General features: G+C 44.8%; 1 protein-coding gene across 1 annotated transcript in view; it reads left to right on the plus strand.

The window, feature by feature from the left end:
- THSD7B (thrombospondin type 1 domain containing 7B) overlaps positions 1 to 24033 on the plus strand; it is a 2208177-nt gene that overhangs the window by 2156202 nt on the left and 27942 nt on the right. Inside the window, exon 26 of the mRNA XM_085647534.1 lies at positions 240 to 322. Coding sequence (XP_085503660.1) covers positions 240 to 322 — 83 coding nt within the window. The remainder of the gene's footprint in view (positions 1 to 239; positions 323 to 24033) is intronic.

Here is a 24033-nt window from a genome sequence, read left to right on the forward strand (position 1 = left end):
GGACATTGCATCTGGATATTCACTTTCCTTCATATAGAATACCTACTTTCACAAATAATAGGAGGGCATTGTGCACTGTGTATATTGCTTCAATCATGACTGTGTCATTAGTATTTTATTATAATGGTATGTTCAGGGATGGCATGTAAATATGTAAAGCACATTAAAAAGGATGGCATGCAGTTGTACTTTGTATCTGTCTCTTTGGCTTAGTGACAAGAATCATGCTTTTCCAACAGGTGGTTGCTCGGTTCAGTCACAGCCTACTGCATCCAGACATTGTGATCCACCTTGCAGAAAACCCTTTTCTTATTGCACACAGGTAATGCAAAAGGTGTTAGCACTGACGTGAAAATGACACAATTTATATTTTAATAAAGTATTAAACCGCTTAAGATTGTGTGTAGTAGAATAATAACTGAGGACGAGTTCAGATAAAAAGAATTTGAAAGGTGTACTCCTGTGAAAAAAAATGTTTGACTTATGATCTTTCAGAACAGTATTTACCTTAAATAAATAAAACAATAAGTGCAATAATATTTTACCAACTTTTTGTTCCTAGGTTTTACCCTTCGAATTATGGCACAGTGGAAATACATAATAAATACTAGTGAAACATACAGCATTTATAGATTCGTATGACACAACCCTGTGTTGTCAATACTTGCAATAATGCACCATAGGTTTCATTCACTGTGTTCCTCTTAACGTTTGACACAGCATCACAAACTTTTAGCCAATTAGGGAACTTCTTCAGCGGAAAGAAGATAATCCCTCTAGTTCAGAATAATGGTAAGGTGAGGGATATTGTCTTTGTTGTGGGAACACTGAGAGGGTACCTTTTTGGTGTCATCCAGAGGGATTGAGCTGGATTGTCTAACAATGAAGTGTGATCTGTGCGTCAATCGGTGGGTAAACACTAACAATTGTTCCTGTTTACACCACAGTTTTATTTTAGGAGTAACTATCACTAGCAGTTTCTACTGCTTTATTTCTGCTTCAGCTCCATGTGGACTACTTGACATCCCTGTAATCCAGTCTGATTTTTAAGCTACGTTCTGGCATATTAGGTGTTGTTCATTTGCATGCAGCAGCATTATAGAGTTTCATTATAGAGTGGTTAAAAAAGTTGTGCTTCTGGTCAACTACCCCCATGCCATTTTGCTGAAAAATGTCACCACTTTTAAAGCATATGATGTTCCCATATCATCTTTGGGCAGTCTCCTCTTTTGAAATCAGATTTCGCTTGGAGGTAGAATCTGGCACTTATATTGTTTTTAGTTAGGCACATACGATTCACAAATCTGAATATGTCTAGGCCAGTGGTCTCAATTTAAGGAAGAATCTGGATGAAAAATGGAAGTCCCAAATTTTCTTTCTATGGCTAAATGTATTGTGTAAACGTTTCTTTGAGCCACAACACGACATAATAGGGTAGTCACAGGCATCCTCTGTAGCACTTCAAAGTAATTTCCTCAGAAAGCCATGAACTCTATAGAAGGGTTGCCCTATCGCGGACAACAATACTCTTAACATGCTTTACTTACCCATGTTCCAGCACTCAAATATGTCTATTTTCCCTATGTGAGATGTTTAAGGTGGAGGATGAATTATATGACTGGAGAAACTGAATTGTGAATCTTGATATTATATCAGTGCCATCAATTATTGTGCTCATACTTACAATCAGCGGCTTCATTTACAAACAAAAAAAGGTGGCAATGGCATTATGGGAGGATATTGAAGCTTGTGCCACCTACTCTCCCTGCTAGCACTGCCAAATGCAAGTGACACTCTTACATACTAACAATCACACAGCAAAAAATGTGTCAAGTTGAACAATTGCGTGTCATACAAAGCTCTAAGAATGGCTTGGATGACGAATTACAACTTACATTTTAATTTGTATTGAATTTGTAAACACTGCTGATGTGTTCTGCTCAAAAATAGACAGACAGTGTTACCTTTTGATAGACTGTCAGAAACAAATGCTGGGGTTGTGAACTAAGAGTTGTTGCTGAGCCCCCTCAACGGCCAGCACAAATTAAGCAATGCCTGCAATACAACAGCAGTGGTGCACCAAGATATTCTATTGCCCTACTGTAGAGATGGGTTTACAAGTGAAAACTGCCAGTAGAGTCAATTTGTTTTTCCAGTAATTCGTTAATTCAGAAGTGTGAATTGTCAATTGGTGCACTCTCAAGCTTCTATGCAAAAAAAGGTCTCCACTTCATTCAGATCAGTGAATTTGGCATCAAGAACTTGGAGGGGTCATTCCTATAGGAATTCTGCTTCATTAAAACCCCTAACCATGCATGAATATACAAATAACTGAAAAGGGGTGGTGGTGAAAGAGAGTGATCTAGTTGAAGCACCTAACTTGCACCAACTATAACTCAAATGTTTCAAACATCCCGCCTAGGTCACAGCTCAAAAACAAGAGTATAAGGCTAAGTACTGAACCAAAGTTAGAAAATCAGAAAGATCTCCTTGTAAGACTACTCCTATGTTTGAAAGACATCGTTAGCTTTCATGGGAATCACAAAGGATCCAAAGCATGCTCAAGATTACCTTGAGTACTTCCACAATGGAAATATATATATTTTGTTTATCTGCCAGGTGGAAAAGCCTTCACATGTAAATCTGAGGTACATGTACAAATGCTTACCAAACTGGTTGATTTTGGCATTTGCAAATAGACTTTGCATGTGTAAAATGCCACCAATCCTGTTTCTGTCAGTTTGGGGTCTGAACTTATGATGACATTTTGTGCAATTAAGTGAAAAAATGTTTAGTGAATAAAATAAGGCTCTGAGTCTCATAAACATAGAAAAGGGGATCTACCTGTATGTACGGTGCCCCTGAGATCTGGTTCAAATGGTAGTCTATTTTAAAGAGTAGAGTATAATTACAACAATTTCTGAAGCTCAGAGTCCCATGCATAACATTATTTATATAGTTGAGGTAGGTTAGATCACCTTTATCGAGACCACAGATGGGGTTCTTGGTCAGGTATCATTCATAAAACATGATTAAAATGAAGAAAAATTCACAAAAAAATGTAAATCTAATAAAACTAAAACAATGTAAAGGCAAAGGCAAATCTCCAATGTAAAAGAGTCTAAATATTATCAGAAGCTCATAAAACACTAGTCCTACATTTGGAACTATGAAATCACATTTGATAACATTATGTAGAGAATCAGTTTATCATATGCTGTCCCCCTGATATCAACATGTTTTATTTTTTGCCATTATGTCCCTGTCTCTTTGACTTTGGTCCAACATTCAGATTTTTTATTAAAGTCCATAGCTTTATATCTCTTTCCTACATTTGTAATGAAAGGGTGGTGTACAGTGAGTTTCTCTGAAAAAACAACATTTCATTCTAGCATAAGCAAAGGAACGTCTGTGCCCTTCAGCCAACTTGGAGAGCAAATCTGAGACATGTTGTTCCTTGTTATCAGACACACACAAAAGACCCTTTTTTTTTTAATGAAACACAGTTAGATTTTTGTATCCAGATAAGTTTAAATCATGACATCATCAAATCAAATCAACTTGTATATATATATATATATATAGCGCGGGTATTCGGGTGCTGTGGTTCTGTGGGCCTTTTAGTTGAAGAGCCAGATCTTGAGTCCCTTCCTGAAGTCTGTGAGTGGTGGTGAGGTTCGAAGGTGGGGGAGATCATTCAGGACTTGGCGGCAAGGTAGGAGAAGGAATGACCTCCACTGCGGCTCTGTCAGATTGGGGGGACATGCGCGAGGGATGTGGAACGGAGTTGTCTGGTGGGTTGGTGGAAACTCAGGCAGTGTTTGATGTATGCTGGTCCAGTGTTGTGGAGGACCTTGCAGGCATAGGTTAATAGCTTGAACTGGCATCTCTTCTGAACTGGGAGCCAGTGGTGGCTTCTGAGGTGAGGGGTGATGCTGGCCGACCTGGGGAGGTTGAGGATGTGTCTGATTGCAGTGCTCTGTGTAGTCTGAAGTCGCTTGATGAGTTGGGTGGTGATTCCAGGATACAGTGCATTTCTGTAGTCAAGTCAATTGGTGATGAGGGCTTAGGTGACAGTTTTCCTGGTGTTGATGGGGATCCATCTAAAGATCTTTTTAAGAATGCAGAGGGTGTGGAATTAGGAGATTTTTTTTTTTTTTTGAAAATATCTTTATTGAGCACCAGACAAAAGCAATCACATTTACATCCGGTATCCATGTGTCATCTGTGCATTTTACGGTAAACAAAAATCAAAAGGTCTACAATCTGATAACCAAGTGACAAAGATCCACCAACTCAGCAATACGCCACTGCATTTCCAACATTGTCCATTAGGGTAAGCAAACGAGACTAGTAGCCTGCACCCTGAGTGGTTTGTCCTGCACCTACAGAGAGCAGAACAATACAATACATAGCCCTACCCCACAACCACCCCCCTCCCCCAACCCCAAACTAACTAAAAACATTGGTGCCGTTTCACGGGTGAACCACCCCCTCCGATGTAGTAGCGGCAGGTGTCCACCCAGCTCTGTTGCCCCCAACCGGGGGGGTCTGTACCGGGGGGAGGAGGAAGGGGAAGGGAGGGGGGGAGGGGGAGGGAAGGGGGGGAGGCAGGGGCGGGGGGAAAGAGACTGGGGGGGGACCAAAGGTCACATAAAGGGAAGGCAGAAGAGGGGACAGGGAGGGGGAAGTGGAATTAGGAGGAAGATAATGCATTGATCTGGTACTGCATGGTGAGTTCACTGTTCAGGATGATGCCGAGGTTGTGGGCGTGGTCCGTGGGGTTTAACAAAGATCCAAGTTCAGTGGACCACCAAATTTCATCCCAAGGTGAGGTGTCAGTTTCAGGCCGTTGGATCTCATCCAGTCGGTGACATTGGTCATGGTGTTCCAGAAGTTAAATCTGGTGGTTCAGGGGTCATCTGTGAGAGAGAGGATGAGTTGGGTATTGTTGGCATATGAGATGATGTTGAGTCCATGAGTGTAGACAATGCTGGCCAGCCGGGTCATGCAGGGGTTGAAGAGTGTGGGGCTGAGGGAAAACCCTGGGGGGGATGCTGCAGATGTTTTTCTTGGACCCAGAGGTGAAGGGCGGTTGGCAGATTGTCTGTGTGCATTCTGTGAGGAAAAAGGTGATCCACTTGAGGGCGTTTCCCCTGTTGCCAATGTGGTGGTGTCTGCTAAGGAGGGTGCAGTGGGAGACGGTGTTGAAAGCAGCTGATAGTTCGAGGAAGATCCGGGCTGCTGTATCAGCTTGGTCGAGGAGGAATCTGATGTTGGTTGCGGAGTTCATGGTGCTCTAAGTGCTTTCGTTTGAATGGAAGTAGGAGTGGGAAGCATTGATTAGTTTGTTCGCTTTGAGGTGATGGGTGAGCTCATGATTGATGACATTCTCCAGAGATCGGGCAGTAATTCTTGAGTTCATTGGGGTCAGCTAAGGCTCCTTCAGGAGGTGTTTAACCTCTACGTGTTTCAATGCGTCAGGGATGGTGGATGTCATGATGGATCAGTTGAGGATGTTGGTGAGTGCACTGCTGATTTCCTTCCATCCCAGGTTGAAGATGAGGTTGGGGCGGGAGTCTGTCAGTGTTCCGACGTGAACTGAGGTCATGATGGCTGTGGTGTTCATAAGGTTTTGGGAAGGGCAGACCGTATTATCGGGGGCAGATAAGCACGAGAACTCTCTGACGATGCTTAAGTGTCCCTTTGTGTGATTGGCGCTTGCCTTGATGCAGTTGGCTAGGGCGTCCTTCTTGGCTTCTTTAAGTCAGTGATGGTATTCACTGAGGGCTGCTTTGAGGGTGGTGAGGTCTGTGGGAATGCTGCAGGAGCGCCGTCATCTCTCTGATTGATTGCATTTGCATTTGAAGGGTTGAAGTTCGCGGGTGAACCAGCTGGTGTCCCTGCTAGATCTGCTGGTGCTGGCCATTTTCATGGGGGTGACAGTGTCAATGAAGTTGGAGATCCAGTCAGAGAAGTTATGGACAGCCAGCATGAGATTGCTGATGGTGTCGGGCCTGGTGGTGTTTAGGGCAGTGGTCCATTGGGTCTCAGTGATTTTGGTCCATGTAGATTGTGAGGGGATGAAATTTTGGTGGTGGGTCCCAGTGAGCCTGTGATGGTGAAGTGGATGATGCTGTGTTTGGTCCAGGTTAGCTTGGAGATGTGGCTGTGAAGACTGAGTCCAGTGTCCTGCACAGTGCACAGCAGTGTGGGGGGCTAGTGACCACTTGCAAGAGGCTGATGTTGTTCATGCTTTCCAAGAGGCTGGTGGAGTTGGTGTCGTTGGAGTCATCGAGATGCAAGTTGTGGTTGCAGAGGAAGATGTAGTGATTGGAGTCGGTATCCAGAGAGTAGATGAATATGGCGATGGTGCTGCAGGAGCCGAGGTGGGCACCCAGGGGTCTGTATGCAAGGGTCTCTCTTATTAAGGTCTTCATGTTGGCTTGGATTTGGAAAATGAGTGTTCCCTAATTAATAAGTTGTCATCTTCGGTGGCGGTGCAATGGAGGGTCTTCTTGTGGATGATGGTGATGCCTCCTATGTGCTTGTTAGTGCGGTCTTTGTGTATCAGGTAGTAGCTGTGGGGCGTTGCGTTCATAATGTCAGGAGATATAGACTGAGCAAGCCAGGTCTCAGTGATGAACATCACATCGTTGTGGATGTGGTGATGGTGTCCCAGATTTATGTGGCCTATTTGCAGAGGGATAGGGTGTTGAGCAGCATTCACTGGAGCTGTTCCAAGGGGTTAGAGGTCAGCTGTGTGGGGGTGGCGAGGGTATTGGTGTTACAGGTGAAAGGAAAGCATTGGCAGGCGAAGGGTCCTTCTCTTGACCATGGAGAGGAGATGCAGAAGTTGATGATGCGGCTTTTTAGAGCCACTGCCAGGATGTTAGTGGTGGTGCAGCGATGTATGGCCAGAGGGCTATGGTTGCTGGCACTGGATGCGGTCCAGGCATGGACTGGCACAGACAGGCTTGCCTTAGGCCTGCCTTCAGCATGCCAGTGGTGCACCTGCGGTGTGTGTATGCTGAACAGCTGCTCAGCGGCCTCCATTAAGTAGGTCCTGGGGAGAGAAAGGAGCTAGGCGAGCGAGGCAGGATCATCAAACGGCAGCAAACGATTGTGGAAAGGGGCCCAATGAGCTGACTAATACAGGCAAAAAGGCTGATTAAGACAACGTTACACACTTAGTGGAGAAGTGTGGCTCAATGATTAGAGCGGCAGACCCTGGTGCAGAGGTCTAGCCCGGGACCAGGGTTCAATTCCCCGCCTGGGCGGGTCTTGGGCTCAAAAAGTCCACGGGCATGATAATTCTCGCCTCGGTGCCTATTCCAATCATGGAGTCCCACTCTGCAACTCTGGGCAATAGCTTGCTTAATCTCCACAACGGCCCCCACAACGCTAAATGAGGCCTGGCCTCCACCTTGGGGGTGCCCAGGAGTGGAGGCCTCACAGGGAAAGCCAGGATGGGTTCCACAGCGGTATTCGTACAAGCGCCTTGAGACCCTTGCGGGTGAGTAGTGCGCTATACAAGTACCAATTTGCAAAATAAAGGAGATAAAAAGTAATACAGGAACGGAAAGCTGACTAACACAAATGATTACACAGAACTAGAAGAGCTAAAAAAAAATAGTAGAAGATATGAAAGGCTGACTAAGCACAATGATTATGCAGGAATGGGGAGATGAAATAATACAGTGAGCGAAAATCTGACTAACACAACGTATACAGAAGAACAAAGAATGAATTAACACAGCCTTGTGCATGCAGAACACGCACCATAGGTTGTAGATCGTGTAGGGTGCGACAAGGAAGCTAACCTTAGATGACAATGGGCTGAACTGCTGCAGAGTGCGCGAGGCAGGGCCGGCCAAGCGGGCTGTAGGAGACCAGTTCAAGGCAGCAAGGTGAGCTTGTGGGAGGACCTACTCATATGACACAATGTATAATTTTGATTGAATGTTTATATCACCTTTAAAAAAATAGCCGTGATATTTAGAGAACTGTGTATTTAATTGACACAGTCCTCTTCTGTTTAATGTGGCCTTCCTTAGTTTTCTACAGATACATTTGCATACATCAACTTTCGGCCACTTTTTTCACTGTCAGGTTGCTCCTTACTGTAAAATAATCAGAGCTTCCTGTGCAAGAGGCAAGTTGACTGATTTTTACTGAGCCAGACAGCATAGAGGCATTGCGCCCTGGTCTGACAAGCACAATCCTCTATTTCAGCTCAGCAGAGTACATGGTAAAATCCAGTTCATTCTTTCATCTTGTTCAGACGTTTCAAACATGGAATTCCAGTTGGATGGAAAACTTTTGCTACCAGGATGATTTTAGTAACATTCCATGAGAGTAATGAGGAAATAAAGTTACATCAGTTAGAGACAGAGATGAAATTACAAAGTGCTATTCGTTAAATGACTTTCTTTGAACATTAATTGGGTTGCAGAACACCCTATTCAGATATGTTTGCCTTGCATTCTTGGGTGGACTTGCGGTGGCACAAATATTTGGGGAAGTAATCCCAAAGATAGAAAGAAGTACAGAATAAGTGCCAATGTATAGCAAACACCTGAGGTCCAAGGAGACACAAAGAGAATCACATTTTCAGGGAGACACCAACATGAAAAGAGAAACTTTAGACATGGAAGAGGCTTGGGAAAGTTAAGATAAAACTACCAGGCTATGGTAAGAAAATATAGATGCAGCGCGCGCTACGAAATTCGTTTTATTTATTTAATTGTTTACTTACCTGCAATTATCCATATTCCGGTTTTTAGAACCCCCCACCATGACCCTCCCCCGCCCCGCCTTACCGCCCCACGGAACTCCCTCCACGGGCCGCGGCTGCCAGTTTGTAATTTACATGTGTGCTGCTTCGTGCAGCACACATGTAAGTTACAAAACAGCATTTTTTAAAAAAAGATTTATTTATGTACAGGACACCTTCTTGTACATGAACAAACCATGGCATTTTGCATCTTCCATGTGTGCTGCACAAGGCAGCACACATGGAAAATGCAAAAACGAGGAGAAATAAAGTCACGTTAAGTGGCTTTAACGTTGCCTTGTGAATAAGGCGCTGACCCTATCGCAACAGGAACGTCAGAAAAAGTGACGTTTCCGTGGCAATAGAGGCTTGAGAATATGCCCCCAATTTTGCAGTGGTAGTTAGGAGGGAAGTCAAGCTAAGAGAAAAGTTCTTCCAGACCATCGCTAGATTCTGCCATATGGAAAATCTCCAACACGATGTGTAAGGAGCTTGGACAGCCTGCAGACTGCTCCCAGGAAATATCTTTCAGGGATAAATGGGTGATGTGGTATCTTTGAGATGGGTAGGAGCTCCGACCTTCTCAAACTCACCATTTTCTCTTTTAGAGCCGAGTAAAGGGGCAGGGATTTTGAGTGAAGAGAGAACCACAGAAGAGCAAGGAATCAATGACTCGCTGATGAACCACAGTCTGGAGTAGGCCTAAAGATTTGTACTTCATGGACTCTGACTGTGACTCCAGGAGCAATGGATCTAGTATCCCACTCGCCATGGGTGACAGTAGAGGCCTGGCTTGCTGGGGAAACTGAAGGAGGGAGGTTCCTTGGAATTCTGTGGACTGTTCCTGTGGGTGGTACACCTGCAAGGGGTAGCACTGCCTTCTGTTGAACACGCAAATGTCCTGGATGTGGTCACAAGAATTTGGACCCTGGGGAGTGCAGTGAGAGAGCTTTGCCTGATTTGAGGGCCAAGAGGTGCAGATGCAGGAAGATACCAGGCCAACTAGGGACTAGGCCAGGAGGGCTGGTCCTGAGCTCTTTGTAGCTTCTAGATGCATGAAAGGAGACGCAGCAGAACCAGAAGCTGGCAACAATAGTTTACAATCCAAGAGAAAAACCTGCTAAAAACTTGGGGCCTCATTTATGAAAAGTGACGCATCGCTGCGTGAAAACAGTGATGCGTCACTTTTCATTGCACCCTCCTTGCAACACCAATGATGCGTCATATTTACAGTATGACGCATCATCTCGCAAGGAGTTACAGATACGTCAGTATTTCTGACGTATCTGTAGGCGCAAAAATGACGCATTGCTGGAGTGTGTCACAAAAGTGACGCGACTCCAGAAATGGGTCATTACACATGGGCAAGTCCCATGTGAAATGTGCCTGCGTCAGTCTTACGTCTGCCATGAGGCAGGCGTAAGATATTGACGCATTTGCGTCCTAGAAGTGGTGCAGTGAAATCTTATAGATTACACTGCATCACTTCTACGACCCTTTATTGCGTCGGAACACCCCCATACATACATTATACCTGGCGCAGGTATAATGTGGCGCAGGAGTTTACAAAGTGAAGCATCTACCTAGATGCGTCACTTTGTAAATATGGTGCAACAAGGCTCATTTTTTACGCTGCAGGTGCATAACAAAAAGTGACGCACCGGCGGCGCAAAAGTGACGCAAGGGCTCATGAATAAGCCCCTCGGAACCCAGAGACCTTCAATTTAAACTCCTGGTGGTTTCCATCTGGAGCAAACCAATACCCATTTCAGTCGATCTGGCACAGTTTTCAGTCCTGTCCTCTCGGTTAAGTGCTCCTTTTTTTTCAATTTTATTCAACCTTGCTGAAAGTAGAAAATAGTCTCTTTCATGGAACGTTGAATGTTTTTTTTGTCTAGCATTGCAATTTTATGATGAAAAACGGAAGTTCAATTCACTAATTATTTCTGGTAGCATCTAAAATATTTTTCTGCGGGAGAAATGTACTGTGATGTAAGGGCTTACATTCTACCTTTATATTTTATGTTGAGACCATTGCGGGGCCAGTAATCCTAACGTTATTAATGCCACCCTCTTGTTTGTGATAGTCACAAGTTGGTGGTATTTTGTTTCTAATTGTAAGAGTCTGCTAGTGCTCAAACCATTAGGTGTTCTTGGTTTAGGGGTCCAATCAACATTTAGGGTGTTATTTGCCCTGTGTGACTTTTTTTTGTTGCCCCACTGCAGTTAGTGAGGTCCTTGAGAATGGATACATTAGGATTTTCACCTGTCAGAATATATACATTTGTTAATTTGTGCCCAGCATATTAAGTATTGCTTGTTGTCTTGCCCAGTTCTGAGTCTCTAGCCCCAGAACCTCTGCTTGGAGTCCGCCTTGTTACCCAGAGTCAAGTGTTGAAAGGTGTACTTTGTTCCCAGGATTTGGTTCCACAAGACATCCAACGCAAAAGTTTTACAAATAGTGCCCCTCCCCTTATGACGCTCTGGGACCATCTGGCTCTGCATTCCCAAACTCTCTCATGTGCGTTTGTTTAAATATGTTTATAAAATTACAAATAAAAACTGTGTTTAAGCCTAGTTCACGTGTAGCCAAAGGGATTCCTGAATGAAGGTCAAAGATGACAAACAAGGATATTTTCTTGTCTGGCATGAGACATGCTGGGAATGAAATCAAATATATCCTGGCAGTTGATAATACATTTGCATCCTTAGGATTCTGAAAAAGTAGAATATTAATATGGATGGAAATACTGCATGTCCATGAGCAGACCTTGAAAGAGATGCAGGATCAAATGATCAGGTGGCGGCAATAGAAGCATTCTTATCACTCCTTAGGTATGTGTCTCAGTCAGCATATGAAAACAAATATGACACTTTATTAAATGGCATACTTTGTCTCTATAATATCGTAAAATGAAGCACGATTGAGTGTTTTATTAAATAATATAGATAACAAAATGGCGTAACCTTTGACATTATCAAGAATCTTCAACTTTGTCTCGGATTATATCGTTATACTGAATATATCAGTTTCATATGTTTTCAAGGACACAAGTAATTTTTCTGATTATTTTCCAAATATACTTTATACTCTCCTGGAATCTTTTCACCATATTTATTTCAGTGTGCAGTTTGAAACTGTAGAAAGCTCTGCCTCTATGAATGTGGAAGTCACACTAACATAGAAATGCAATACAAAGTTGTCATGCAGCCCAGCAAAGGAACAACGCTTGCTGTTCCTTTCACCCACTGTTCCCCCTCCGCCATTGTCGTCAGTGGCAGAACAGATAGAGGAACATGGAGCGCAGCCTGGATCCTGAATAACAAACATTTCTTTGTCCGAGGATAGGCACTTTATATTGGCTCATGGCTTTTCGGTATTTTTGCAGCTTTCAATGAGTTTTCTTTCTTTTATATTTCCAAGCAGCCTATAGATGTATATTTTATGTTCCTTCTGACTTAGAAGACAGCTCAGATGAAGAACAGGCCATATGTTCTCAGTGCACACTGCAAACGCTTTCTCTTGGATAATACTTTCTCATGGTTTCTCAGAGTTTTTGAAGGATTCATATTTTTTTTAAACATTTCCAGGTATTTGTTAAATGCACACATGTTCTTCTATATCATTTTGCCAGTCAAGACACTTCAGGGCCAGATTGAAAAAAGTGCTCCCTGGCTGTAACTTTTTTTCCAGCTCTTACTACTGCAATTTGTGCTGTAGTTTGAGGGGGATGACTTACTTATATGTTAGTTGGGACCATGAAGTTATTTTTTCAGTGTCATTTTAAGGCTTTTCAGGGCCCAGGCCATTACATTTGTTTTTGACCGTTATAGACACTATATTAGAATTGGATTATCCATTTCCTGCTAATTCAAGCCTGCATGATGCTAAAAATGCTAAATTATGTGTTACATTTTAACAGGTTCCCACAAAAATTATTTAAATGTGTCTTGCCCGGACCCCAAAAATCCTTAAGGTGACACGGGGCAGAGAGACAGAGTCAGTGGTAGTGGTAGGCACAGAGTGACAGTGGTTCAGATAAAGAAATAGAATAGAAAGTGATGAAATAGCAAGGAAGTTCAATTTCTCATGGGGCCCCCTGGACAGTGGGGTCCCTGGTCAATTGCTCACTTTGCCTATGCCTTAAAATGCCTATGTCTCGTTTGTGCTTGCTAGCTAAACATGTTTTTGAGAAAGGGATAAAGATTCAGCTTTGATTAGAGTCCCATATTAGAATTGTGGGCAAAACCTGCTGGAGGTAATACAGTTTCCTCATGATGCTGGTATGTTGTTGCACCCGATGCCAATATTTGAGCCAATGAGTGTTAAATGAGTCTTTGCAACTATTTTTGCATTGTATTGCCTTTCCGCAAACTTTATTGCATCCACAATTTTAACTATATTGGGAGCTGGGGGAAAAAGCAAGTGCAGAAACATATCAGGGGGTAAAAAGAAAAAAAAAATGGGTGGTACATCATTCTCTGTTGAAGCAGCCAAACTGTGGAACTCTTTACCCCTCAACATAAGATCCACGGGTAACCACCTTATCTTCAGATAACTATTCAAGAATTGGTCTTTCCCACATAATCACCATAGGCAAACAGATATAAATATACACCATATCTCTCTGTATATAAGCATTTATTTGTCCTATAGATATGCACCTATATATGTGTATTGCTTTGTATAAATGTGTAAAATATTCATGTTTAAAAAAATATAATATATATAGATATTCATTAGTTCTGTACATATTACTGATAGTTCCATTATTATGTTTTAACACGTATATAAGTGAGTGCATAAATAAGTAGATATTTTTATCATAACTATTTATCTACAATTGCTTCACTAATGATCTGCAAAAAAAAGAAATATATATATTTTCACTGAAAAAACATAGGTTTCAGGGACATTATAATTAGTTGGACATTTCACTCATACAAAAACAGAGAAATTCCGCTGTTATAATTAGTTCAGCTAACTATGACCCACTCCCCCGCAATGCACTGCTGATGATGTCACATATTACATCATTCATGACATGGTCAGTGACATCACTGATGACATCACTGATGACTTCTCAAATGGCATCACTGATGACATCACTAATTACATCATCCAGTGACTGTGAGTTTCTTTAACGTTTAAATATGTCTTATATATATACCAAGGTGTATCGAAGAATGGGTGGGTGTATAAGTGTCTGGATGGAGGATTTAGTAGGTGCGTGACTGACTGTTTAAGTGAGTGATTACATGTGTCTTACTGAATGCATGGGTTAGTGACTAAACTGTGTCAATGTCTGTATCAGTCTGTCTGTTGTTGAATAAGCTTCTGCATGGGTTGGTCAGTATCTACATGAATGTGTATATGGGTTATTGATTGGTTGCCTGAGTATTTGTATGGGTGCCAGATTATGTGTGTGGGTGGGTGGGAGGTGTGTGACTCTGTGCATAGATGTTTGAGTGGTTGATTCACTGCGTGTATGGGTTCAAGAGAGCATGTGGAAACAGTTGTATGGGTGGGTGAGTGTATGTATGGGTGTGTTGGTGAGTGAATGGATGTCTCAGTGGTACATGTCCAAGTAACTACATATGTAAAAGGCAGTGTATGTGAGAGTTGGAGTATATACATGACTATACATCAGAGTCAGTGATTGTGAGGGTGGCTGTATGGATGAGTATGTACTTGTATCAGTGATTTTATAAGAGAGTAAGTATGCGTTCATTTCTGTTTGAATAAGTGATGTGGTGTGTGTATAACTGTGTAGGTTAGTAAATGGAAGTGTGATTGTTTCTTTGCATGACTGACTAGGTGTGTGAGTAATTCTGGATGAGTGGTGGTGTGTGAGTGTCTGTATAGGTGTATGAGTGCATTTGATAGTCTTGTATTAATGAGTGGCTGAATGTATGAGTGATTATATGGCTGAATGAGTGGATGTGTGTGTAGACCTAGCAATTAGTGGTGTGCCCTGACTGCTGCTTGCTGCCTCCACGCTCCACACAGCCACTGTTTCCAGAGGAGGGTGGGACTGCGAGGACCAGCTTTCCCAGCGCCCGGAGTACCATTGGCGCAGCTGGGTCCTCTTCCCAGCCCCTCCCCCTGACCAACGCAGCGACTCGCGGCCCCCGCTTCGCGGGCGCCGCTCGGAGATAAAAACTCCCCTTTGAAGCAGAACTTCGTGTGCCCTGACTGCTGCTTGCTGCCTCCACGCTCCACACAGCCACTGTTTCCAGAGGAGGGCGGGACTGCGAGGACCAGCTTTCCCAGTGCCCGGAGTACCATCGGCGTAGCTGGGTCCTCTTCCCAGCCCCTCCCCCTGACCAACGCAGCGACTCGCGGCCCCCGCTTCGCGGGAGCCGCTCGGAGATCAAAACTCCCCTTTGAAGCAGATCTTCGTGTGCCCTGACTGCTGCTTGCTGCCTCCACGCTCCACACAGCCACTGTTTCCAGAGGAGGGCGGGACTGCGAGGACCAGCTTTCCCAGCACCCGGAGTACCATCGGCGCAGCTGGGTCCTCTTCCCAGCCCCTCCCCCTGACCAACGCAGCGACTCGCGGCCCCCGCTTCGCGGGAGCCGCTCGGAGATAAAAACTCCCCTTTGAAGCAGAACTTCGTGTGCCCTGACTGCTGCTTGCTGCCTCCACGCTCCACACAGCCACTGTTTCCAGAGGAGGGCGGGACTGCGAGGACCAGCTTTCCCAGCGCCCGGAGTACCATCGGCGCAGCTGGGTCCTCTTCCCAGCCCCTCCCCCTGACCAACGCAGCGACTCGCGGCCCCCGCTTCGCGGGAGCCGCTCGGAGATAAAAACTTCCCTTTGAAGCAGAACTTCATGTGCCCTGACTGCTGCTTGCTGCCTCCATGCTCCACACAGCCACTGTTTCCAGAGGAGGGCGGGACTGCGAGGACCAGCTTTCCCAGCGCCCGGAATACCATCGGCGCAGCTGGGTACTCTTCCCAGCCCCTCCCCCTGCAGACTTCTCCCACACATATACTGGCCACTGCATTCGCGCTAGCGGAACGTGCGCGGTGCGAAGACCGGGCAAAGAGCGGGCCGTTTGAGGCCGTTCGAATACGGGCGAGCCAGGCCCAGGCCCCATTACTGTCATTTATTGCGGTAAGCCAAGGGCTTTAAGAGGTTCTCCGCTTGATCCCCATCATGTCTGCTAGAGAAACTAGAAGTAAATCTGCGCTAGCTGCTGGAGCTGCCTCCGGCACTTTGGATAGGTATTTCGCTAAGGCTGGCTCTTTGCTGATCGACAAAATTACTATCTTAGAAAGGCGCATCTCTCAGGAGATTGATTGGGTGAGGAGATCCTCCTTGGGACCTCTTGCACAGGCTACTTCTCCAGCTCATGCCCATGACCTTACGTCACCTAATGCAGCTCTTGAATCTGGTATCTCTGAACCAGATTTGCTGATTTCTTCTGTTACTGATTACGACATTTCAGCCCCAACTGAGCTAAGTATTTCTTTCCTTCCTCCACCTAGATTGCACCCCGCTCAACATAATACAAATCTTTTAATCCCTGATCAGGTTGATACCCCTTGTAGCAATTCTCCAACTAAACAACCTAGCCAAGGGGAGCGGGAAGGTGCAATCCCGAAGAGGAAAAGCAAGGCGCAAACTGTCAGAGGGCAAAAGCCCAAAATTGCCAAGCCTAACTTGAGGAGTGTACCTAACCAATTAAGACCAACTGAAACAGGGTCAGTTCCGCTAGATATACCTGCCTATACACGTCAGAATCATAACCCAACACCATCTGTGGCTGGCTTCTCTTCCTTGGATCTAAGTTCACTCCTGAAGAAATCACTCATTCCACTACTAGACCGTTTGGTTCTAATAGAAACATCTATAGTGAACCTCCAGAGGGGAATCCAATCACTTCTAGAAGTATCTGGACCAGATAGTCAACAGGCAAATACCACCCAAACACTTCCAGTAAAAGAAGGCTGCCCTCCACCTAAGCTTTCCCAGCCACGCAACTTCATTGCACCTATCCCTCACATAATCGAACCCTCGACCGCACCTTGTACTACTGATTCCAGTTCTCATGGGTTGGCACTGGAATCTATAGCAGGGACGCAAGATACTGACATTAGACACAGGCCAATCCATCTGCCGCCGGAGGCTGCCCCCTATACTGTCATTTTAACAGGCATTCCCGAACTAGGACCTCTTGCTAAAGAACCAGTTGATGCTCTAAAAAATAAGGGCATCCACTGGCTCTCTCTTAACAGACCCCTTCCCCAGGGTATTTATAGCGAGGTTCTTATGGTGAGGAGGGCCCCCTGGCTGGGGAATACCAGCAAATCTATTAAAGGAGACTGTGTACTGATTAATTTCAGGGACCCCCGCACGGTTTCTCATATTTGCAGGTGGCCTCAAACCACCCAGGGATCCCCTATCCAACCCTACCCACTGTCATTTTTCTACCCGGACACGGCGCCCGACCAGGAGGAAGATCGCTGGGTACTGGTTGGTAGGAGAGGGAAACCGGGAGGCCAAGGGTTCAGCAGGGACCACTTCTCTATGGTTCCTTCTCGTTATGACTATTTCCCCACATACAATAGATTTAGTTCTTTAGATATGGTGGATTGACCGCCCGCTAGGGGGGGTGGCGTAGTCCTGCATCAAACCATGCCTTGCATTCCCCTTGCCCATCCCGATACTTCAACTGTGCAGGAGCATTTGACCCATTTGGATTGTAATCATCCAAATACAGAAGGTCCCGTGGGGGTTATCTGCTTTCCGCCTAACTCGACCATGGCTATGAATCCTTATATCCCTAATACCTTCTCTAACTCACACAAGGGCCCGACCTCCGAACCGGCTCATATCCCAGTTGCATATCCCGCGACGGATGTTTTGTCTCCCCTCAAGATTTTATCTTGGAACGTCGCGGGCCTAGCCACTAAATGGATCAATCCGGCCTGGAGCTCTTTTATTGGGGATAAAGATATTTGCCTGTTTCAGGAGACTTGGGCAAGGGAGGAGATTTCCCATGTTGGCTTCGCTGTATTTTCTGCACATGCGACCTGGGGGAGGAAAGGCCGCTCGTCGGGAGGCCTAGCCATTTGGGTGGCTATCGATCTGGGGTGCAAGGCCTCCATTTTCCCGACAGATTCCGCAGATTTTTTAGCCGTACTGTTGGAATGGCCCAACTCTCATAATCTTTTACTGATTAACATCTACGCTAGGCCAGTGAACATTGCGCAGGAATCGTCTACAATTGCGGAGCTAGTGACGGTCCTGGAAACAATCCCAGAGGGCACCCCCTTTATAATTGGCGGCGATTTAAACTGCCAGTATGAGCCCCTCCCAGGTATAATGGAGGGGCTGACCTCGGAAGAAGATCTCCTGTGGTCCATCCCTCCCCCACAGGCCCCGGTTGCTAGAGGTTGCTCCCCCCTAGCCTTACACCTCCCTGTCCCTCCAATTTGGTCTCAGGGCCTGCAATGGAAGGCTCAAGTCAGACATCCCTTCCAGATGTACTTTTAATCGAAGGGGCAGCGAATCGCATTTAGATTACGTTATGGTCCACCTGTCTTTATGGACTCACATAAGGGATTTTAGTGTTTTAGACAGGGAGGACAGTGACTACAATGCCCTTCAACTAGTTTGTGATCACCCTGGGTTGGAGGTTAGAGATATTCCAAGGACCAACGCGGAGAATTCCTTGGATCTCGCTAATAATAGGCGCAGAATAACATGGGAGCACCTAGTCTCACACCATGGGAAGATACCTTTACTATATGCCCAGGTTGTTCCCATATTTGAAAAGCTTGAGGCACTTAAATTGGAAGAAACTTCCCAGAACATTTTTATGCAATTTGGACAGATTCATGAGGATTTGATCAAACATCTTTCCAAATGTCTAACCCAAAATATAAATAGGCTTGGCAGGAAACTTTCCCTCCCCTCCTGGTTTAACAATGCTTGCCGAAAGGCAAAAACCGAACTTTTGCTTCTTATCAAAGAGGGAAAGGGTAAAGTTGAAATCAGGGCAAGCAGAGTAGCTTATAAATCCCTGACCATTAAAGATAAAAGTGAATGGGAGCATGACAAATGGGCAAGATTGACTTCCTTCCTGGCCAGTGGAGACTCACGCAAATTTTGGTGTTGTGTCAACTCTGGCCTGGAGGAGTTGACCCCGGCCACACTATCCAACATATCACCAAAGGTCTGGCAGGAACATTTCCAGTCTCTTTATAAACTACCGCAGGACGCCCCGACTAGTACCACCTCTACTTTTCAGCAAGGAGGGACGGGGGAGCTCTTCGAGGTGGGTGAGGTGCGCGCAGCTGTAGCCGGCCTGGCATCTGTAAAGGCACCAGGGTTGGATGGTATGCCTGGTGACTTATTTAAACAGGAGCCGGATGTTTGGGCGCCCTATTTTATGATCCTCTTTAATGCTATCCTTGAAGGCATGGCTATTCCGGGTACTTGGCTGGGCGCAGAGATTGTCCCAATCTTTAAGAAGGGCTCTCCTCTGCTCCCAGCCAACTACAGACCTATTAGCCTTATTGATGTCCCACAAAAGATCTTTGGTAGACTCATGTTAAATCGCCTCCAGGATTGGATCGAAACAAATCATATCAGGCAGGTTTCCAAAGGGGCATCTCGACTACTGATCAAATCTTCCGCTTGCACCTCATCTACTGGAAGACGGTTCTCTCCGAGGGTGGCAGTCTATACACGGTTTTCGTGGATCTACGTGCCGCCTTCGATTTGGTCCCAAGGGACAAACTGTGGGCAGTCCTTTTGGACCTGGGGGTCCCGGCTGACATTCTAACGATTCTAAGTAGACTGCACCAGGGGAGCTTTGCCAGGGTAAGGTGTGGCAGGGATGGTTCCCTCTCTGATGCTTTCCCCGTTGACAGGGGGGTTAGACAGGGGTGTGTTCTTGCACCTACCCTTTTCTGCCTCTTTGTCAACGGGGTCATAAGCTTTCTTCAAGAGCTAAGTAACATCGACGCCCCTAAGCTTGACGGCAGCAGGGTTCCCGCAATTATGTTTGCGGATGATACCCTGCTGCTTTCTAAATCTCCCATGGGTTTGTAGAGGGTCTTGGACGGGTTCGCGAGTTTCTGTGCGGACCGGGGATTGGAGATCAATGCTGCAAAAACAAAATACATGATCTTCAATCCCCCCCCCAGGACCCGAGCACCCCCTTCTATAGGGACATCAAGTTTAGAACGGGTGTACACATTTGAATACCTGGGGTTGGTATTAAATCAGTCCATGTCATGGGACCCTCACTTAACTAAGATGAATATGAAACTCTCCCAGTTTGTGGGGGGCATTGCAAGGATGGCGAAAGGATTAACGTATAGGCCATTTGCGCCCCGCTTGCAGATTTACAAAACCCAAGCCAGAGTATCAGCGACATATGGAGCTGAATTATGGGGCCACACTTTGGGACTGAAGCTCCAGACCACGGAAAACAATTTCCTTAGACAACTGACTGTCTTACCAATTAGCACCCCACTTTTGCCGCTAAGATTGGATCTGGGCTTAAGACCGATTTCAGAGGTCCTGGGTCTCAAACCCCTGACCTTCTGGTGTAAAATCTGGTCTTCCCCGGATCTTCTGAAATATAGAGCTGAGCCGGTGGAGATTCTGCGTTTGTGTAAAAGTATTTCAATCCCATGGCTCAGTTATATTAAACGCATCTGTGAAGCACTTGGCAGATCAGAATTGTGGTCTGATCTGGCATCAGCCTGCCCTAAGGTCTCCCGAAGGTTCATATCCAAAGTTTATTATGACTATCATCTCAACCTGGCAATTACGAGCGCACGAGTGGGCTCACAAACAGCACACTTTTTAGGATTCAAAGACTTTTTCCGTCTTGAGCTCACTTATGATGTTATGGGCCCGCCTCTAACGAGGAAACTCTTTATGCAATGGCAGTGCAACACACTGCCCCTAAGGGCTTACACGGCTCGGTGGGCACACTCAAACCACACTGCTCAATGCCCTATATGTTCACTCCCTGAGGAAACGGATCTACATATTATATTTTTCTGCCCGGCCTATCGCAGAGCAAGGAACTACTGGCTCCGCCCCCTTCTAACTAACATGGGTTTTAGACATTTTGACCCCGCTTTCAGAATACTGAAATCAGACCTCTCCCCTCCAATAGTATTCGCGGTGGCAAAATTTTTAACATCAATGTGGTTTACTCGCATGCGCCACCTGAAGTCTTTCCCACCGAGTCCTATACCCTGATGAGCTCAATTCATTGTTTATGAATTTTTTTTATTGTCTTTTATCTTGTTCAAGTAATGATGTATATTTGAACTCTTTTATGGCCCTGGAGGCCGAAATAAAGATTTGATGATGATGATGATGGTGTATGTAGTAATTGATATTGGGGTGTCTATGGTTTTGAAAATGGTAGTCTGTATTTTACAGTGGGTGTATTCAAGGTTATATTAGAGTGTGAGGAGGTGCATCAGATTTTCATGTGGATGATGTCATCAGTGATGTCATTTGAGATGTCATCAGTGATGTCACTGGCCATGTCATGAATGATGTAATATGTGACATCATCAGCAGTGCATTGCGGGGCGCGAGTTATAGTTACCTGAACTAACTATAACATCGGAATTTCTCTGGTTTTGTACGAGTGAAATGTCCAGCTAACTATAATGTCCCTGAAACCTATGTTTTTTTTTGGTGAATTTCTAAGGTTTTTTAAATGCTAATTTCTAACTATAACATCCCTGAAACCTATGGTTTTTTCAGTGAATTTCAAAGGTTTTTTAAATGCTAATTTCTAACTCTAACTTCCCTATTAACTCCCCTTGAATCCTGGAGGTCCCTGGTGGCCAAGTAGCCCACCAGGTACCTCCAGTAAGCGCTACAGAGCTGCGTTGCAGAGAGGTGTTAGGCCAGGCCCCTTTTTACACCACACTGCAAACGCGGCTTCTAGCGCCCCCTTCCTGTTATTTTTTAAAAATAACATTTTAAAAAACAGTCAGGCTCTGGGGGATGGGGTCCCCAGGGCCCCGAAAAATAGTAAAATAAGTGGGACCACACAGCCCCCTTCTAAAATATAAATATATAAAAAAGCCGGCATCTCGTTGGAGGCCCCGCTCCCTTCCTGCACCACTCTGCAAACACGCCCACGGCACGTTTTAAGTTGGGGAATTAAGTCCCCTTGAATACTAAGGGTCCCTGGGGGCCAACTAGCCCACCAGGTACCTCCAGTAAGTGCCACACAGCTGGATTGCAGAGAGGGGGTCCAAAGCCACGCCTCTTTTACACTACTCTGCAAACGCTGCTCTTGGCACACTGCTGGTGGGGCGATGAGGTCCTTTTGTGTCCTGAGGACATCAGGACACCAGTGGACTTCATCCCTGTGCCCTAGTGTATGTAGGTGATTTCAGTGTATTCTAAGTGTCTTTTAGCATAGCACTGGCTCTAGGCCTGGTTAGGCAGAGTCAGTTGCCACAAGTACACCTCAGCAAAAAGTTGGGGGCACAGGATGACTTTGCAACAAGGCCTCTTTCTGCACCTCTGTTGGTTCTTTCAGCATTTCTCTTGCTTCCTTCTGCGCCTTTCTTCCTCTTTCCGCACTTGTCCTACCTCTGTAGGCATAGTTAGAAATTAGCATTTAAAAAACCTTTAAAATTCACTGAAAAAACTAACTGTTTGTTTCGAGGACGTTATAGTTAGAAATTACCATTTGAAAAAAACCTATGAAATTCACTGACAAAACCATAGATTTCAGGGACGTTATAGTTACAAATTAGAATTTAAAAAAACATAGAAATTAATTGAAAAAAACATAGGTTTCAGGGACATTATAGTTAGAAATTAGCATTTAAAAAACCATAGAAATTCACAAAAAAAACATAGGTTTCAGGGACATTATAGGTAGAAATTAGCATTTAAAAAACCATAGAAATTCACTGAATAAACCATAGGTTTCAGGGACGTTATAGTTGGTTGGACATTTCACTTGCACAAAACTAGAGAAATTCGGCCGTTTTGGTTAGTTGAGCTAACTATAACTCGTGCCCCCACAATGCACTGCTGATGATGTCACATATTACATCATTCATGACACAGTCAGTGACATCACTGATGACATCACTGATGACATCTCAAATGACATCACTGATGACATCATCCATGGATAATCTGATGCACCTCCTCACACCCTAATATAACTTTTGATACACCCACTCTAAAATACAGACTACCATTTTCAAAACCGTAGACACACCAATACCAGTTACTACATACCCACTCACTGATTCCTAGGTCTACACACACGTCCACTCCTTCACCCATACAGTCACTTATCAATACAGCACTATCATTTGCACTCATAGACCTATACAGACACTCACACATTGCCACTCATCCATAGAGTTACTCACACACGTAGTCAGTCATGCAAAGAATCAATCACACTCCCATTTACTCACCTATACAGTTATACACAAACCACCTCTCTTATTCATACGGATACTAACAAATACTTACTCTCTCATACAATCACTGATACAAGCACATACTTATCCATACAGCCACTCTCACAATCACTCTCTCACATTTAGTCATTTAGATACTCCAACACTCACATTAACTGCCTTTCACATATGTACTTACTCACACATGTACCACTGAGACATCCATGCACTCACCAACACACCCATACACACACTCACCCACCCATACAGCTCTTCACAGATGTACTCTTGAATCCAAACACCCAGGGAATCACCCACTCACACGTCTATGCACAGAGTCACACACCCCTCACCCACCCACAGAGACACTCAGGCACACATACAGATACTCGGACAACCAAACAATAACCCATATAGACACTCATGTAGCTACTCTCCAACCCATGCAGCCGCTTACACACCAACCCGATAGACTGATACAGACATTCACACAGTTTAGTCACTAACCCATGCATTCAGTAAGACATGTTTAATCACTCACTTATACAGTCAGTCACACACCTACTAAATCATCCATTCAGAGACTTATACACCCACTCATTCTTCAATACACCTTGGCATATATATATATATATATATCACTGAAAAAACCATAGGTTTCACACATGTTATAGTTAGTGGAAATTTTACTGATAAAAAACCAATGAAATTGCCCCGTTATAGTTAGCGCAGGCAACTATAACTCACGCGACCACAATCCTCTGCTGATGCTAATACTGTATTTAGACACTTATTTGCCCATGTCTTCTTCCATACATTTTTAGCT

Source organism: Triturus cristatus, chromosome 3_2, assembly GCF_964204655.1.
Source record: "Triturus cristatus chromosome 3_2, aTriCri1.1, whole genome shotgun sequence".
Lineage (NCBI taxonomy): Eukaryota > Metazoa > Chordata > Amphibia > Caudata > Salamandridae > Triturus > Triturus cristatus.